The sequence below is a fragment of the Oryctolagus cuniculus genome, chromosome 1 (genome assembly GCF_051225735.1).
Source record: "Oryctolagus cuniculus isolate XC-2025 breed Fujian yellow rabbit chromosome 1, ASM5122573v1, whole genome shotgun sequence".
NCBI classification, from domain to species: domain Eukaryota; kingdom Metazoa; phylum Chordata; class Mammalia; order Lagomorpha; family Leporidae; genus Oryctolagus; species Oryctolagus cuniculus.
Genome location: NC_142867.1, coordinates 99,965,792 through 99,985,750, shown reverse-complemented (window position 1 = coordinate 99,985,750; position 19,959 = coordinate 99,965,792). Strand labels below are relative to the sequence as shown.

The 19,959-nt window shown below is 40.7% G+C and overlaps 1 protein-coding gene across 1 annotated transcript in view; it reads right to left on the bottom strand.

Annotated features, from left to right (window-relative positions):
* The window catches only part of CUL5 (cullin 5), a gene marked incomplete at its 5' end in the record, with an annotated part of 135,759 nt that overhangs the window by 33,975 nt on the left and 81,825 nt on the right, over positions 1 to 19,959 (bottom strand). The window contains 4 exon segments of the mRNA NM_001082355.1: positions 4,547 to 4,611; positions 9,307 to 9,414; positions 9,646 to 9,776; positions 12,045 to 12,138. Of these exon segments, the coding sequence (NP_001075824.1) occupies positions 4,547 to 4,611; positions 9,307 to 9,414; positions 9,646 to 9,776; positions 12,045 to 12,138 (398 nt within the window).

Here is a 19,959-nt window from a genome sequence, read left to right as displayed (position 1 = left end):
GAGACTTATTAGTGTTGGTTCGTGCCTATCTTCGGTGACCTGCAGCTCATACTCTGGTCGAGCTGCCTACTGGTGCTTATCGCCTTACTAATCAGGCAGACCGAATCCAAGCCCTCTCATTGCTGTGTTGTGGGGAGGCCTTACTGATGTTAATTCGTGCCTGTCTTCGGTGACCTGCGGCGCATAAGCTGCTAGCTGCCCGCAGGTGCTCATCGCCTCACTAATCGGGCAGACCGAATCCAAGCCTTCTAATTGCGGTATTGTGGGGAGGCCTTACTGATGTTAATTCGTGCCTGTCTTCGGTGACCTGCGGCGCATAAGCTGCTAGCCGCCCGCAGGTGCTCACCGCCTCCCTAATCAGGCAGACCGAATCCAAGCTTTCTCATTGCCATGTTGAGGGGAGGCCTTTCTATTTCTCTATTTCTCTATCTCCGGGCATTCCTATTTCTCCCATTTTACTTCTATCTTCCAGCATTCCTATTTCTCTCATTTTACTTCTAAACTTCTGTTTCTCTTATCCCTGCGGCTTTCCGGTGCCCGCCCCGAAGCCGCTTCTCGGCGGCTTTCCGGCTCTGAGCCGCTTCAGCTCGCGCCTCTCTCATCTGCGCGGCTTCGCGGCTCTGCGTGGCTCGGCTTCGCGCGCACACTCCGCGGTCTCTCACTTAGCCCAGCGTTCCCTATCTACTTGAGCCCCGCGCGCTCTGTCTGCGCGCGGCAGCCTCCGCGAGTCACACAGCGTAGCTTACGTCTCCGCCATTAGCATTCAATCTAAGTTCCCCGGGCTAGCCTGGCGAATTCAACCCAGCTCACGTCTCCGCCCCACGATTTGGCTTCCCGTCCTTTGCTCCCCGGGCTAATCAGACGGATCCCAACCGGGCTTACGTTTCTGCTTCTGGTTTTAACTTTTCGCCCCCTATTCCCGGGCTAACTTGAGAATCCCAAAGTGGCTTTCGTCTCCGCCTCGGCCTGCCCCCCGCGGCTTCAATTTCCCTAACATTTTTCTCTACCCGGTATGTTTCCCCAAGCTTTCCTCCAACAATACTCCTCCCCCACTTCTCCTGGCCTCTCCCCACAGTCCGCATCCGAGTTTGTTCTAGCTTTCACTTTCGCTTTCGACCTTAGAGATTTCTCCCAGCTTCCCCCCGTAGTCCGTATCCAAGTCTACGCCTAGGCTTTCAATAGCTTCTTCCGGCACCTTTTTCGTCCGGCTTTTCCCTAGGCTGTTTGCTAGTCTCTCTCTCCGATATTTTCCACTTCTTCCCGTTTCTTCCCTCCTAAGTTTCCTATCCGTCCTAGGTTTCCTATCCGTCCTAGGTTTCCTATCCGAGTCACGGCACCATTATGTCGCTCCCCCTCTTCGTGGAGGAACGACACAGGACCCTGCGCTGTTCTTTCGTCTGCTCGGCCCTCCCCGGGTTTGCTGCTGGTTCTTCCTGGGTTGGCTACTGTCCCTTCCACCTCCGTGGAAGGGCAGTTCCCCCTGGCCACATTCCCCACTTCCGCAGGGGAGCGGCACATCGCCGGCCGGCTCTCTCGGGGGCTGCACAGGTGTTCCCCTTAGATGTTCCCCTTAGATGTTCCTGGTGCATGCCGTCTCTCTCCTCCTTTATAGTCCTCCTCTGCCAATCCCAACTCGGCTGCCCACACGCCGAGTACGCTGCTCTCCTCCAATCAGGAGCAAGTCCTACAGTTTATTGGCTGAACTGGAGGCAGCTGTGCAGAAGCTGTTTTCTTCTCTCCCAGCGCCATATTGTGGGAGAGCAGATGCATAGAATAAGTCTTTTTTTTTTTTTTTTTTTTTTGACAGGCAGAGTGGACAGTGAGAGAGAGAGAGACAGAGAGAAAGGTCTTCCTTTGCCGTTGGTTCACCCTCCAATGGCCGCCGCGGCCGGCGCGCCGCGCTGATCCGATGGCAGGAGCCAGGAGCCAGGTGCTTTTCCTGGTCTCCCATGGGGTGCAGGGCCCAAGCACCTGGGCCATCCTCCACTGCACTCCCTGGCCACAGCAGAGGGCTGGCCTGGAAGAGGGGCAACCGGGACAGAATCCGGAGCCCCGACCGGGACTAGAACCCGGTGTGCCGGCGCCGCTAGGCGGAGGATTAGCCTAGTGAGCCGCGGCGCCGGCCTAGAATAAGTCTTAATTCCAGTAACTTAGTCTAGTCCGGGTTGCTCCCCACACATCTCCCTGCTAATGTGCCTAGGAAAGCAGAAGATGGCCCAAGTACTTGGGGCCCATGCCCATGTGGGAGACCTGGATGAAGCTCCTGGGTCCTGGTTTTCATCTGCTCTAGCCCTTGTTATTGCAGCTATTTGGGAGAGTGAACTAGTAGATGGAAGAGCTCTCTGTTTCAGTACCCCCCCAACTCTGCCTTTCAAGTCAATCAATGTTTCTTTTTTTAAAAAAAAGTATGTATTGAACTTATATGATTCCATTTATGTAAAGACCTAGACCAGGTCAAATTAATCTGTGTTCAAATAATCAGATCAATAGTTGTCTCCTGAAGGAGGTGGGATAGGATTGACTAGGAACAGGCATGAGACAATACTATGGTGATGGAAGTATTGTACATATTAATGGACACAGGCATTTGTCAAATTTGAGTCTATTTTTATTTAAGACATATATACGACTGTGTAAAATTTTCCTCAAAACAAATATCAAATTCAATTAATGACTGTATGATGAAGTATTTAGGGAGTAAGGGCTACTAATGTCTGCAACTTCTTTAAAAATGAATTAAAAATGGGACTGATGGGGCTGGCACTGTAACAAGTTAAGCCGCTGCCTGCAAAACCAGCATCCCATGTGGTTGCTGGTTCAAATTCTGGCTGCTCCACTTTTGATCCAGCTCCATTAATGTGCCTGAGAAAGCAGTGGAAGATGGCTCAAGCCCTATGGTCCCTGCACCCACATGGGAGACCTGGAAGAAGCTCCTGGCTTCAGCCTAGCTCAGACCTGGCTGTTGTATCCATTTGTGGAGTGAACTAGTGGATAGAAAAATCTCTCTATCTCCTCCAGCATAACACTGTATTTCAATAACATAAATCTTGAAAAAAATATATATAAAAAAAAACAACTTAAATGAAGAACATTAGTTTCCCCTTGGTATCTGAAAAGGATTAGCTGTAGCACCCCCATGGATACTAAACGCTGAGGATGCTCTAGTCCCACACACAAAATGGCACAGTATTTGCATGTACCCTATGCACATCCTCCCAAACATTTAACACTATTTAAATGGTTGTTACATTGTTCGGGGAATAATAACATGAATAAAAAGATCTGCATAAATTCAGGACAGACACTATTTTTTGTCCCCAATATTTTCAATTGTGGTTGATTGAATCTGGGAAATGGAACCTATGGATAAAAAGGGTCAACTGTACATAGGGAGATATATATTTGATAAAGCAGTTATTGCGATAGTACTGTAACTCTGAAAATTTTCATTAAAAAATGCCTGAGTAGAGAAGGAGGAGGAAGATCTCTATGCACTTATACAATGAGGCTGTCAAGACAACAGAGCTATATTTCATAATTTATACATGAGAAAGTGATGGGCTGGCATTGTGGTACAGTGAGTTAAACCACCTGTGATGCTGGTATCCCATATGGGCACCAGCTCAAGACTCAGCTACTCCACTTCTGATCCAGCTCCCTGCTAATGAGCCTGGGAAAGCAGTAAAAGATGGCCCAAGATTTTTCCTCTGTCACCCATGTGGGAGACCTAGAAGAAGCTCCAAGCTCCTAGCTTTGGCCTGACTTTTGTGGCCATTTAGGGACTGAACAATCAGACAAAACATCTCTCTCTCTCTGTCTCTCCCTCTAACTATGTCTTTCAAATAAAATAAATAAATAATAGAGACTATGATATACAGCTTTCTAAAATATGTCAACTACTATAATATACTATGATTCATGTGTCTTCCATCACAGTGCCACTCAATCAACTTAAACAGCTCCAAAATAAAAGAATACCTAACCCACTTTACCTTAAGAAATGACATTTTTTCAAATATAATATACTAAAAATTTCTTTAAACCAGTAATTTGCAGCTAGAAAATACATCAAAAGGATTTTCCCAATTAGCTTTTATTGCTACTTGTACTGTTACTATAATTAGCTCAGATTTATTCCCATATTTTATTTTTTTATTTCTATAAACTGTACTTAGCATAAGCAAATTCATCTTACCAAGGAGACCAATTTTTTAAATGGTAATTTAAAAATTCACTTAAAAATTGACTTCATTAATAACACTAGTGAATTGGGAAATATTTCCTATGTTTTTATAGTAGTACAATCCTTTTAGTGATTAATAAAGAATGATCAAGTAGAGATTCTAAAATTTTCTACTTAAAAAAATACTTTTGGTCATAAAAGTAATTTAACACAAAACTATATCTCTTTTTTAACAGCAAAAGGCAACACAAATCATAAAAGTAACAATCAACAAAACAAAGCTAAGAGGCACTCTGCAAACCTAATAACATAAAATATTCCAAACATATAAGTATTTTTTAAAAATATGGTTTAAAAACTTACCCTTTCTGCTTCAAAGGTAATTCAAGTTTAAAAATTGTAGCATCATTAACAACTGCTTTATACGCCTGCAAAAATAATTTGAAATATAAACTTTGTTTTAAATACTTAAAATACAAGTACAGAGCTAAATCATGACATTTCCAAAATACATATGTGCATTTTTCATTCCTTATTGTTTTTTCAGCCTAATAAAAATCATCATTTTTACATCTTAAAATTTATCTTCTAGCTTTGTCCACAGTCAACTAATACTCCATTTCTCTCCTTCCCTTTAGCTACGTTCCAAGAAAAATTAATATAACTCACTGTCTCCAATTTCTTGCCTATATTCTTATTGAAAACCACTACTGCAAGGTTTTCTTACCATTACTCCACTCAACTTTTCTTCTCAAAGTCATGCACAAGCCCCATTTTGCTGAAGACACTGGTTAATCCTCATTAGCAGTAGTGTTTTAAAACACAGTGGCCCCCTCAGGAAAGTACCTTCTCCACTTGTTTCCTAGCATTTCATGTTCTCCTGCACATTCTGCTCATTTTCTTCTCTCCTTAGGAAAGATGGCTGTTCATCTTTCTAACAACTAAATATATAATCAAAACACCCTAGCCAATTCTTAGATCCCTTCTCTTTTCCATCTTCACTCATTACTTTGATGATCACAGATCCATAGTCAGTGCTTTAAAAATCATCTATGTGCTAAAGTTGCCAAATAAATTTTTCTAGTCCCATTCTCTCCTGGATTCAACAATGCCACACAGATGCTTAATAGACGTTTCAGTTAACTTATTCAGAGGTGTAGTTCTGATCTGTAACCATCATCCATCCTACTTCTTCCACAGCCTTTCCCATCACATTAAACATTTCCTTCTAAATGATCAGAAACAAACCTCACTGTCTTTTCAGATTTATTGATTTATTTAAAAGGCACAGCTACAGAGAGAGAGAGAAAGAGAGCGAGTGAGCGAGAGAGATCAAGTTCTTCCATCTGTTGATTCACTAACCAAATGGCTGCAACAGCTAGGACAAGGCCACACGGAAGCCAGGGCCTGGAATTCTATGAGTCTCCCATGTGTGTGGCAGCAGCCCAAGCACTTGGGCCATCTTCCACTGCTTTCCCAGACACATTAGCAGGGAGCTGAATTGGAAGCTGAATAGCTATGACTTGCATTCTGATATGGGATGCCATTGCCTCTGTCTCAAGTAGCAGCTTAAACTGTGCCATAATGCCAGTCCCTCATTGTCATTTTTAACTAATATCTATCACAGTCTACATCTGATTCATTTGAAAGTCTTGTAGTTTGTTTTCATATCTAATCAGAATCCCAGCAATCCCTCCTTGTAAATATATACCCAAAAAATGAAATCACCACTGTATAGTTATCTGCACTCCCATGCTCACTGTACTATTATTCACAATAGTCAAGATATAGAAAAACATTAACGTATTATCTATCAGTGGGCAAATGGATAAAGAAACTATGCTACACATATGCAATGGAATAGCATTCAGCCTTCATAAAAGAAGGTGATCTTGGGGCAGGCGCTGTGGTGCAGTGGGTTAAAGCCCTGGCCTGAAGCACCGGCATCCCAGAGGGGTGCCCAGTTCTATTCCTGGCTGCTCCTCTTCCGATCCAGCTCTCTGCTGTGGCCTGGGAAAGCAGTAGAAGATGGCCCAAGTCCTTGGGACCCTGCACTCACATGGAAGACCTGGAAGAAGCTCCTGCCTCCTGGCTTCGGATCAGCGCAGCTCCAACCATTGCGGCCATCTGGGGAGTGAACCAGCAGATGGAAGACCTCTCTCTCTGGCTCTACCCCTCTCTGTAACTCTTTCAAATAAATAAAATAAATCTTTAAAAAAAAAATCAAGCATGCAGAGATAGAAAACAACAGTTGTCATCAGGGGCAGGGAAAAGAAATGGGTAGAGGTAGGTCAAAGCAGCAGATATGCAGGATGAACAAGTCAATAGATCTAACGCATACCACAAGGATGTAGGTAATAAAATTATACTGAGATTAATGTTAAATGAGTAGGTTTTAGTTATCTTGCTAGAAAAACAAAGAAAGCAGGTAACTACGGAAGCTTATGGATATGTTAATTTGCTTCACTATAGTAACCTTTTACAACTTATATGTATACTGGAACATCATGTGTATACCTTAAATATAAACAATATTTTTTTTTTTTCAAAAAAAGGAAGTGACATTAAATGTAAACTCAAAGGTATGTAGAGTTAGACAGTGAGATGACAGCAGCACAGACCAGCAGAGCATCAGTGGGGGTGGAGAAGAGTACTCAAAGAACATGATTTAAGAGGAAAGATCTCACTGGGCTGCAGAGAAAAGTAGTCAGTCAAAAAGCCTCCCACTTTTACAGACTGCTGTCATTTTTATCTTTTAATTCCAAGCTACACAGCTAGTATAACAGATGCTGTCAAACTTTGCTCATACCCCTCAGTCTTTTCCCACTGGTGGTATCTGCACCTGTACCTAAAGGTGCCCTTTCTAAGACTATGGAAATTTGTGCTGCCTATACTCGTGTAGATTAGAAATATGAAGGAATCAACACCTCACAAGTGGGATAACTTTGAGCAGTGTTTTTTTAATACCTCCAGGAATAAGCTATGGCAGCTCACTGCAGAGCCATCTTTTTTTTTTTTTTTTTTTTTTTTGACAGGCAGAGTTAGACAAGCAGAGTTAGACAGTGAGAGAGAGAGACAGAGAGAAAGGTCTTCCTTTGCCATTGGTTCATCCTCCAATGGCCGCCACGGCCGGTGTGCTGCGGCCAGCGCACCGCACTGATCCAAAGCCAGGAGCCAGGTGTTTCTCCTGGTCTCCCACGCGGGTGCAGGGCCCAAGGACCTGGGCCATCCTCCACTGCACTCCTGGGCCATAGCAAAGAGCTGGCCTGGAAGAGAAGCAACCGGGACAGAATCCAGCGCCCTGACTGGGACTAGAACCTGGTGTGCCGGCACCACAGGCGGAGGATTAGCCCATTGAGCCGCGGCGCCGGCTGAGCCATCTTAATAGCAGACTCAGTGTACCACCATTCCTTCCCTTTATAATCTTCCCCTGCCCCCACCTTTCTATACATGTTACTCTCATTTCCCAAAGTATTTCTATTCAAAAAAGAAAAAGAAACATTCCAGCACTTTTGAATACCTCCACAACCACACAACCACTCAGGGATGACCCCCATCATCACTTAACTAAATTATTTATATAAATCCTTAACTGGCATTCTTGCTTCTTAGCTCTTTCAGTTCTTTTTTTTTTTTTTTTTTTTACAATAGTCACAGTGATTCTTTTAATATATAAATCAGGTTTTATCACTCTGTTCAACATCTTTTAGTGACTTTCAATCCTACTCACAGTAAAAACAAAGTTCCTTACACCATGGCTCAGTCTTCCATGATCTGGCCTTCCATTTCCTGTTTGACTTTATTTCTTAATATTCTCCCCCTCACTCCATCTACTCTGGCCACAGTGGTCTCTTCTCCCGTTCCTGGAACATGACAACTGTATTCCTGCCAGGGAGCCTTTACAGGCATTGCTTCCTCTAGCTGAAAAAACTCTTGTCTTAAATAACCACATGACTGATTCCTTCATCACCATCAGTTCTGACTCAACATCATCTCAGCAAGGCCTTAGTAGGCTGCTCAGTTTAAGATTTCAAATGACCCCTCCACGTCTACACTCCTCCCTCCCTCCCTCCCTCCTTCCCTTCCTTCCTTTTAAATGGACCAAAAAAGTGAGGGAAAAAGCCTACTGGAGAAAGCTGTGTTTTTAGCTTCATTAAAAAAATCTAACATGGAAAGTAATTAAGGGTAGTTGAAGAGATTTAAAAAACTAAAAATAATTTCTTTTTAAAAAACAGGTTAATTTTTTTGAAATGCAGAGTATTAGGAGGGAAAGTGAGAAAAGAGATCTTTCATCCTCTGGTTCTCTCCCTAAACGGCCAACAATAGTCAGGGCTAGGCCAGGTGGAAGCCAGGAGCCGGGAACTCTGTACAGGTCTCCCATGTGGTGGGTGGCATCTTCCACTACTGTCCCAGGTACGTTAGCAGGGAGATGGATTGGAAAGTAGAACAGCTGGAACTTAACCAGCACTGATATGGAATGCCAGCTTCACAGCCAGTAGCTTAAACTAATGCACCACAACACTAGCCCCTAACAGTACTTTCTTGTGACAGGTTTATGACATTTCAAAAGATACAACTTCATGGACAATACGATGTTTCATTATCATTATTATCTTCTCCTAGTCAGGATGCAGAAAGTTTCTATACAATGCAAATACTTCCCTGAGAGGCCAGGATAAATCCTGAAATAACTCAAAGGAACCCTATGCAAGGACAGTAGATGGAGGAATCAACTCTGCTTGGCATAAACTCTGGAGATGGAGGTGGATGAGGTATCAATCCAGCAAGTTCCAGAGGGGAGCACACTACAAGCTGGTCTTAAAGGAAGGGTGAACAGGAGTTCAGTGATTGTAATATTCAAAAACAGGAAAACATTCTTGGGAAAACGAAGAACAGAACAATTTTAAAGCTAAATTCTAGTTCACAGAATAGGCAATGCTTACAAAAACATGAGTGTAACAAATCAGATGTAATAACTATGGCTGCTCCCCACTGATGAAAAAATTAAGAGTTGTTAGGTTATTAGTTTGCAATTTAATAGTATAATAGTGTATATCACCTATTAAAGGTTTAAATTATGATAGTAACACCTTTAATGTAAGTGTTAATATACAGATATATACCTTATCTCTTGCAGTAAGAAATCGTGGATCATCCTGAAAAGCTTCTTTGACGAGTTTACTAAATCTATTAAACAGAGTAAGTAACTGCTCAACATATTTCTCAGAGTCCTAGAAACAAAATGTTTTATATGAGTTTCAAAAGGAAGATAATATCAGAAATCAAAAATACAAATAAAACAATAAAAGAATGTAGTCTTAATATTGGGAAAATTTCTTCTTGAAAATAAAAAGGCTTTTCAACATTGCTGTTTTGTTCTTTCAGTTAAGTTTAATTATCCAAGCTTACATTTAAAAAATAAAGTTGATATACATCTACCATTGCCATTGAAGAAAACTTACAGTAGTAATAGTTTCAGCAGCTGCTACCATATCTGCCAGGCCAGCACTAATGATATGTTCCTCCAAGTCTTTCAACATTGGCTCTATCCCATTAGGAACTTTGTCCATCAATGAAAACATTAAATGTAATTCTGAAAGGACAGAACACATTCATTGAATCATTTTATTCACTATCATAATTTTTCTGATTTGTATCATGAAATGCCTATGGTAGTAAGAATTTAGATACGTCTGCCATGTTGATAGTATTCTGTGCATACATTTAATTTAGGAGCTGTTATAGCAAGTAGGATTTCCTGATCCACCTTCTCAGTTCGTTCAAAACTTTTTTAATAAAAAACTAATCAAAAATGATCAGATACTACAAAGCCTAACATCTTTAAAAGGTGATTCATTTCACCTCCAATGTGATGAAATACTTTTTATTCAAAGTTCAACAGTTTACATAGACGAGTAGCACCATTTCATAAAGCAGCTACAATAGTAAGTAGATAACTGCATCATTAAAGGATAACTAATCATGAATAATGATGATAAAAAAATGATATTTTAAGGCCGGCGCCGCGGCTCACTAGGCTAATCCTCCGCCTAGCGGCGCCGGCACACCGGGTTCTAGTCCCGGTCGGGGCGCCGGATTCTGTCCCGGTTGCCCCTCTTCCAGGCCAGCCCTCTGCTGTGGCCAGGGAGTGCAGTGGAGGATGGCCCAGGTGCTTGGGCCCTGCACCCCATGGGAGACCAGGAAAAGCACCTGGCTCCTGGTTCCTGCCATCGGATCAGTGCGGTGCGCCGGCCGCAGCGCGCCGGCCGCGGCGGCCATTGGAGGGTGAACCAACGGCAAAGGAAGACCTTTCTCTCTGTCTCTCTCTCTCACTGTCCACTCTGCCTGTCAAAAAAAAAAAATTAAAAAAAAAAATGATATTTTAAATAACATAAAATTGTATTAATTTTTAATTTACAGAGCACTTCTTCATATGTTATACCATTTAATTGACCTTCACAAAAACCTTATATCTCAGTACTGGTTACTAGTAAATAAATACTTTCAAAGGTAGTCCAATATGAATCAGATATAAATATTCTTAGGTTGGCAAACAGAATTCAAATACTTCATTTATGGCAATGAGTAACTTGCTCTTCACTACAGAATTTCTAAAAAAATTAATGCATTTAGTCAGTTGAAATATGTACTCTAAATTCAACTGGAGATGAAGTGAGACCTTGTAGTTAGACACAATCAAGTTTATAGAGTAATACATAAAAATGTGAAAAGTGGTTATCTCAGGGTTTTAAGGATATAGGAAATTTTTTCTTTTTGCTATATACTTGCTATTTTTCAAAATGTAAGTTTATTAAGAGAAAATTTAAGGGGCCGGTACTGTGGTGTAGCAGGTTAAGCCTCTCCTCTGCCTGTGGCGCTGGCATCCCATATGGGTGCCGTTTTGTGTCCCAGCTGCTCTTCCGATCCAGCTCTCTGCTAATGGCCTGGGAAAGCAGTGGAAGATGGCCCAGGTACTTGGGCCCCTGCACATACATAGGAGACCTAGAAAAGGCTCCTGGCTTCTGGCTTCAGATTGGTCCAGCTCTGGCCACTGCAGCCATTAAGGAAATCAACCAGTGGATGGAAGACCTTTATCTCTCTCTCTCCCTCTCTTTGTAACTCTGCCTCTCAAATAAATAAAATAAATCTTCAAGATGGCCAAGTGCTTGGGCCCCTGCACCCGCATGGGAGACCTGGAAGAAGCTCCTGGCTCCTGGCTTCGGATTGGTGCAGGCTCCAGCCATTGTGGCCATCTGGGGAGTGAACCAGTGGATGGAAGACTCCCTGTAACTCTGCCTTTCAAATAAATAAATCTTAAAACAAAAACAAAAAAAAAAAACACACACTTCAAATATTGACCTTATCAAGATAAGGATATTTCATAACGTTTAACATGTTAGCCTTTATATTAAAACTTTTTCATCAACAAAAAAAATCTTAATTATTAAATGCTTTTTGGAGGGAGAGATGGAAATTAGTAACACAGAAAATTTTATTACATACTAAAAAATTAGCCACAAGGTTCCACATATAAATCAAATACCTAGTTCTATCCTATACTATTTGTTTACAAATTAAAATTGGCACCTTTAAAAGCAGAATGTTACTTTGAGATATAAAATGGAAATTCATTACATATACACTAACATATATATATATGTATAAATATCTAAGGGGGAGAATACTTAAGTTTCTGTTAAAATACTTAAGTCTCTGCTTCCATATAAAATATTTTATTAACTTCCTTAAGCACAGTTTACAAATACAACTATGTGTAAAAGAATGACTTAACAGCAATTTATTAAGTGATTTTCTTCAGTGATAACAGATTACGATAACTTTATATGATGTTTTTACCTACTTTCAGTTTCATTTCGTTTGATCATGCCTTGGCACTCCGCTAAGATAGTCTCTTTAAATGATGTCACCAGGGCATTTACACAGCATTCCATGAGCTGAAATGTATTAAAAATTAGTCAAGACTACTGTAAGGTTTACAGAAGAAATCTATTCCAACTCACAAAATCATACTGCTCAACAGAAAAAATTAAGGATACTGAATGCTTTTACTTACCTTTACTGTAGGATATTTAAGATGTACACTCTATACTAGCTTACTAAAGTATATGAGTATTTACACCTAAGGAAAAAGCTATGGAATTTAGTTCTCTGTAGAAATTTTAACAAACATCACCAAGAAGAGAAGTAAAAAACCAAATATAAACTAAAACAACAAGAAAAAACAAACTTTGATTCACCATTCCTATCTGGAATCTGTAATAGAACTGGATTCTAAAATTCTAAAAGTAAGAATACATTCATTCAACAAACAATTACTGGATGCCTACTACGTGTAGGAACCAAAGAAATGTTTAAGAGACAAAGAAGAGTAAGATGTAATCCCTTCTCTGGAAGAGAATACTGTGTAACCAAGGGTGCAGAGCAGGTAAACCTAAACTGCTAGATAAAAAATAACTCAATTAAGTGGCACCACACAGACACATCAAACAAAAATGAGCTGATGAATTATTTTTTTCCTCAGATGGTTAAAATGGCCTCATCCACAAAATAATGTCTCAATTAGAACTAGAAAAATAATCTAAGTCTTAAAATGGAATGAGTATTCTAGGAGTAAGAAGGTAAAAATGGAAGGGAAGAAACAGATCATGGAAGCAAAGGCTAGAAAGATGGGGTGAGGGCCGGTGCTGTGGTGTAGCTGGTAAAGCAGCTGCCTACAGCATCCCATACTGGTGCCGCCAGTTCAAGACCTGGCTGCTCCACTTCCAATCCAGCTCTCTGCTATGGCCTGGGAAAGCAGTGGAAGATGGCCCAAATCCTTGGGCCCCTGTACCCATGTGGCAGACCCAGAAGAAGTTCCTGGCTCCTGGATTCAGATCGGTGCAGCTCAGGCTGTTGCGGCCGACTGGGGAGTGACCCAGCAGATGGAAGACCTCTCTCTGTCTCTCTGTCTCTCTGTCTCTCTGCCTCTCCTACTCTCTCTAAGTAACTCTGATTTTCAAATAAATAAATAAATCTTAAGAAGAAAAAAAGAAGAAAGATGGGGTGAAGCCAGATTATAAATGAAAATCTACTGTGTGGGATTTTAGCCCTATGTAGGGAAGGAAAAAAACAAGGAAGTTTAAAACGGAGACATGGAAGCCTAAAACATCATAATACTTCAAAATGTTTGTGAAAATGAAATTAAGTGGCACTGAGAGAGTGCTAGAGAGACTGGTAAAAGATGTTGTTGAAACATTTCAAGGGTGGTATAGGAGGCTAAGCCTCTGGGCACTGGCATCCCATAAGGACACCAGTTCCTGTCCCAGATCCTCTTCTGATCCAGCTCCCTGCTAATGGCTTGGGAAAGCAGTAGAAGATCCAAGTGCTTGGGTCCCTGCACCTGCATGGAGACCCAGAGAAGCTCCTGGCTGCTAGGTTTGGATGAGCTCAGCTTCAGCTGTTGCAGAGATTTGAGGAGTAATTCAGTAGACTGAAGACCTCTTTGTCTCTCCTTCTCTAACTCTCTAGAATAAATAATAAAGTTCTATAAAAAAAAGAAATACTTCATGTAAGAGAGGCATGGGTATAGTGTTCTTAGGAGGTCATAAGTAAAATCCCTTAAATGGGGCAGATTATTTGTACACCATCCCTTTTTTCACATAGCATGTAATTACTTACTCTTCTTCCTAGGCTTGTAGGTTGTGGGCACTGAAGCAAGGTACACTAAGGCTGATATACCTCTTCTGAAAAACAGATCATCTACTTATATAAAAGGAGGGAATTACATTAAAGGAGATAATTTTATATGCTTTAAAATCTTTGTTATGGGGGCCAGCGCTGTGGCTGCCTGCAGTGCCAGCATCCCATAATGGGCACTGGTTTGAGTCCTGGCTGTGCCACTTCTGATCTCGCCCTCTGCCATGGCCTGGGAAAGCAGTGGCAGATGGCCCAACTACTTGGGCCCCTGCACCCACGTGGGAGACCCAGAAAAAGCTCCTGGCTTTGGATCAGCACAGCTCCAGCTGTTGCGGCCAACTGGGGAGTGAACCAGTGGATGTAAGACATCTCTGCCTTTCCTTTCTCTGTGTAATTCTGACTTTCAAATACATAAATAAATAAATACATATTTTAAAGAAAACTTGTTAAAGATTCCTGTTGGAATCAACATAATGCTATTATTGAAAGTAAATTTAGGTAATGATGATTTGTTATACTATTCTTCCTATTTTTAAAATGTTTAATATTTTATAACAAAATTTTATTCAAATCTCTTGAAGAATTATGCTATCTACTTTTTAACCCATGCACTTCAATTCCTTTTCTTAGAAAATATTTCGTATGTGAAATGGTTGAGAAACTTGTGCCCCAACTGCAGAGTACTCTCATTCTATACCAGCTCTGTAATATGCACAATGAACCCTATTACTTTCAACAGCAAAACCATATTGAAAGGGGTCCTATGTAGCAAAGCAGGTAAAGCCACCTCCTGCAGTGCTGGTATCCCATAAGAATGCAGCAGGTTCATGCCCTGACTGCTCCACTTCCAATCCAGCTCTCTGCCAATGTGCCTGAGAGGGCAGTGGAGTATGGCCCAAGTCCTTGGGCCCTTGCCTTTCATGTATAAGGCCTAGATGGAGCTCCAGGTTCTTGGCTTCAGCCTGGCCTAGGCCCAGGCAAAGCTGTTGTAGCCATTTGGGGAGTGAATCAGAAGAAGGAAGATCTCTCTCTGTATGTCGCTCACCCCCTCTAACTCTGCCTTTCAAATAAATAAATGAGAAAGGTAAATCTAAACAACTGATGGTGAACAAAGATAAAGCACAATCTAAATAAACTCTAAGCCCCAGTCACTTGATCTATTTTCTTTTTTAAAGGCTATGTGGCTTTTTTTTTTTTTTTTTTTTTAAAGATATTTATTTGAGAGTTACAGACAGACAGAAAGAGGCCGAGAGAGAGGTCTTCCATGTGCTGGTTCACTCCCCAAATCACCGGAGCTGCACCTATCCAAAGCCAGGAGTTTCTTCTGGGTCTCCCATGCAAGTGCAGGGGCCCAAGAACGTGAGCCCTTTTCTACTACTTTCCCAGGCCATCAGCAGGGAGCTAGATTGGAACCAGTGACCATATGGATCATACGTGCCCATACAGGGTGCAGACGGAGGCTTAACCTACCAAGGTGCTGGCACCTGGCCTTTTTTTTTTTTAAAGAAAAAATTTATTTACTTATTTGAGAGAGTTACAGACAGACAGAGGGAGACAGATAGAGGGGACTTGATTTATTTTCTATTTCACTAAAAATCTTCGGAGGGGATGGCGCTGTGGTGCAGCGGGTTAATGCCCTAGCCTGAGGTGCCAGCATCTCATGAGGGCACTGGTTCGAGACCCAGCTGCTCTACTTCTGATCCAGCTCTCTGCTGTGGCCTGGGAAAGCAGTGGAAGATGGCCCAAATCCTTGACTTTGGATCGGCACAACTCCGGTGGTTGCGGTCAATTGGGGAGTGAACCATTGGATGGAAGACCTCTCTCTTCCTCTCTATCTCTCTGCGTGTGTGTGTGTGTAACTCTGACTTTGAAGTAAATAAATAAATCTTTAAAAATAAATCTTTGATTAAACATTATACTGTTTAATGGTAATCCAAACATTGTAGATTCCAAAAATCTAGACAAGCATATTTCAAACTACTGTGAAGTGAGTTTTAATGGTTGTAACTAGCTTCTTTTCTTAATGACATATAACAGGACAAAAAGTATCAGAGTACATCAAACATTCTAAGAAGGAATGTTATTTCATGAAACTTGTTTCAGATATCTACAAGTAAACAAAGTGTAGAATAAAAAATTTATTTCTTTTTTTTAGGTTAATTTATTTATTTGAAAGTCTCAGAAGGAGAGGCAGCAGCAGAGTTTTCCATCTGGTGGTTCATTGCCCATTTGGCTGCAATGGCTGGAGCTGCGCCAATCCAAAGCCAGGAGCCAGGAGCTTCTTCTGGGTCTCCCACATAGGTACAGGGGCCCAAAGACTTGGACCATCTTCTAGTGCTTTCCCAGGCCGTAACTAGAGAGCTGGATCAGAAGTGGAGCCGCAGGGACTTGAACTGGTGCCCATATGGGATGTCAGCACTGCAGGCAGTAGCTTTACCCACTATGCCACAGCACTGGCCCCAAAAATGAATTTCTTTTTAAGAATAAGGATCCAGGCCGGTGCCGCGGCTCACTAGGCTAATCCTCCGCCTTGCGGCACCGGCACACCAGGTTCTAGTCCCAGTCAGGGTGCCGGATTCTGTCCTGGTTGCCCCCCTTCCAGGCCAGCTCTCTGCTGTGGACAAGGAGTGCAGTGGAGGATGGCCCAAGTACTTGGGCCCTGCACCCCATGGGAGACCAGGAGAAGTACCTGGCTCCTGCCATTGGATCAGCGCGGTGCGCCGGCCGCAGCAGCCATTGGAGGGTGAACCAACGGCAAAGGAAGACCTTTCTCTCTGTCTCTCTCTCTCACTGTCCACTCTGCCTGTCAAAAAAAAAAAAAAAAAAAAAAAAAAAAAAAAAAAAAAAGAATAAGGATCCAAAGAAGAAGAGTAAAATAAAAGATAATTGAAGAAAACTGAGAAGAATTTAGTAACTGCTTAAATTAAAGGCATTAAGGAAATAAAAGGAGGTTGAAGCAGTTTCTAACTTAACAGGTTAAACAGGGGCTAGAATTGTGGTGTACAAGGTAAAAGCCACCATCAGCAATGCCAACATCCCACAGGGGTGCCAGTTCATGTCCTGTTGCTCTACTTCCAATCCAGCTCCCTGCTAACGTGCCCGGGAAAAGCAGTGCAAGATGGCCCAAGTGTTGGGCCCCTGCTTCTAGGGCACCTGGAAGGAAGTCCTGGCTCCTGGATTTAGGCTGGCCCACTCCTGGCTGCTGTGACCAACTGGGGCCTAAACCAACGGATGGAACATCTTTCTCTCTTTTTCTTCTCGTTCTCTTTCTGTAACTCTGACTTTTCAATAAATAAGTAGATCTTTTTAAAAAGATGTTAAATTAATTTAGTAATAGGTTATTATAATATTGTAGTGAATATTTACTCTGTACTAGGCTTTATGCTAAATGTATTACATATATCATCTCATTTAAATCACATGATAATCTTATGAAGCAGGTGTTTAATTTATGTAGATACAGGCTGAGAACAGCTAAATAATTTGTAAACACTGTAGTTAGTTCATAGGCCCTGGGTTGTAAAGAGGCCACATATGTGACTCCACATCCTCAAAATTTTCTTGCTTTAACAAAAGAACATGTATATACTAAGTAATGGCTACATGACCTCTCTCTCTCTAACTCTGACTTTCAAATAAATACATAAATTTTTTTAAAAAAATCCAATACTGAGAAAAACTTTAGATCGGCAAAGTAATGAATGGATAAGCACACTACTGATAAAAGAATTACTACAACATTGCTGAAAGTCAGTTGGGTATTATGTAGCATTTTGTAAAAGGTTCATATCCTTTGCTTCAGCACTCTCATTTCTAAAAGATTCCACTCTAAGAGAATGCCAAATGTGAGGGGCAATACATATGCATAAGGATGTCAAAAAGATATGTAGGTACATAAGGATATTCCAAAAAGCACTACATAGAAGAAATAAACCATAAATAATGACAGTCGCCATCACTACAGGACGGGTTAGGTAAATTATAGTACATATAAGCTATTATGCTATAATACAGAAGTATTTCCAGTGAAAATACACAGTGTCAAAAATTTCTTTTAAAATATTATATTAGAGAGAGGAAGAAAAGAGTAAAAAAGAAAAGATAAAAGGGATAGAGCAAATAAGTACAACAGGATGAATGTAACTGTTGAATCTGGAAGCTGAGTATGGAGGTTGGGATTAAACTATTTTCTCTACTTATGTAAATACTTGAAACTTTCATAACAAAGCTTTGAAAAAAATAGTTATGGTATATATCTCTTCCTGTGCATTGAAAATTTCTTCAGAAAACTATTTTATCTAAGCAAAAAAAAAAAAAAAAAAAAGATTGCTAGATATAATTCTCTCATTATTTCAAAAGAGTTTTGTCCTAGGAAGAGTCTTGTTCCCAGTCCCTTGAGGACAGAGACTACGATATTCCTTTTTTATATTACTTCCCCATCATTTACCAAAGTACTACATAATACATAGTGGATCCTAAACATACCTGTTATTTGAAAAGCACATCTGAAATCAAAAGGATAGTGATAAACCATCTCTCTCACCTTGTATTCCCCTTTCTGTCTCCTTTCGCTAGCTTCCGTGAAGAAAAAAACTTTTTGTCATATGCCATCAACTGCTGTATTTTGTTTGCCTGAGATGAGCACAACTTCTAAATCCATAGCAATCTCTCCCCAGAGGTCTGCAAGGTGAAACACTTTAACTATCAATGTGCTTGATGTTTTAACCTCCCTCTAGCAAGACTATAGACTCTTCAAAGACAATGCCTGGCACAAAACACAGCAGCCACTCAATAAGTATTTGTTGAATGAATGAATTCATGGGTCTCTACAGATGAAAAGTGAGCTAAGTAGGTACAGACTTTTCCTTCAGTGGTATTCAATTAGCACAGCTAATTCTACTTCACTGATATTTAGTAAACAACAAAAACAGTTACGATTTTTATTGGCTATACAACTGCTGAAGGAATCACTTGCTTGCCTCAGTTACAAAACAAGTACTGAACTAAAAATTGTCTTAAGGTTCTCCACTTTTCATACTTAATCTTTCTTAAGCTTTTCACCACACAAAGATATATTCCACATGAGAAGGCTATTCTCAAAATTAGTTTCTCTTAGCCCTTCTAGTTTAAGATTCTTTTTCTACCATTGTGACTAGTGGCAGTTGATTCACTTCTAAAATGGTTTAACAAGTAACCTTTTATACAGAACAATGAAGAATGTGACTCACCTTGGATTTTTGGATAATACTCTAACCATACTAAAATACTGACAGGTAGCAAGTACTTATTTGAATATAATTTACAACTTGTGACCAGTTTTTTAGTAAGTTCTTTTTTTTTGTTAGTTTGTAAAGAGAGTAAAATAGTTTCTATTTGTCTTGGTAAGGAATTTTCTACAAATCAGAGACCTACCAGTAAAAGTTATGCCAAGAACAGTGTTGAAATGTTTAAATATGTCATACTTCATTTAATTTGGACAACTTACATTATTACTGTAAATTATTATTCTATTTCAGTTAGGAAAACAGGGATTAAAAGGGTTAAATAACTTGCCAAAGGGCAGATAGCTTGTAAAATAACAAAACTGGAATTTAAATCCTTATCTGATTCCAGTATGTATGCTTCTAACCATTTTATCATATTTCTCCTTATCTATGTTCTCTGGTCATTTTTTTTTTTAAATGTGAAAGAAGACTCTTCAAATTCCTGCAACAACCAATAGCCTAGAACTCAATCTGGGACAAGAACTCAACCACTTAATGCTGTCTCTCAGAGTGAGCATTAGCAGGAAGCTGGAATCAGAAGCAGGGCTGAAACTCCAATGCAGGCACGCTGATGCAGATGTCCCAAGTGGCAATTATTTTTTTAATGATTTATTTATTTATTTGAAAGGAAGAGTTATAGAGAGGTAGAAGCAGACAGAGAGCAAGTGGCTATTAATGCCTATCCTACCCTGGTAATTCTGAAGAGATCAAGACTGGTTACTGCCAATTTACTTTTCCATTATTCTATTATATAAACAACCCCTTTTATTCTAGTGTCACCCTGAGCATAGAGACCAGGTCTATCTTATTATGCCC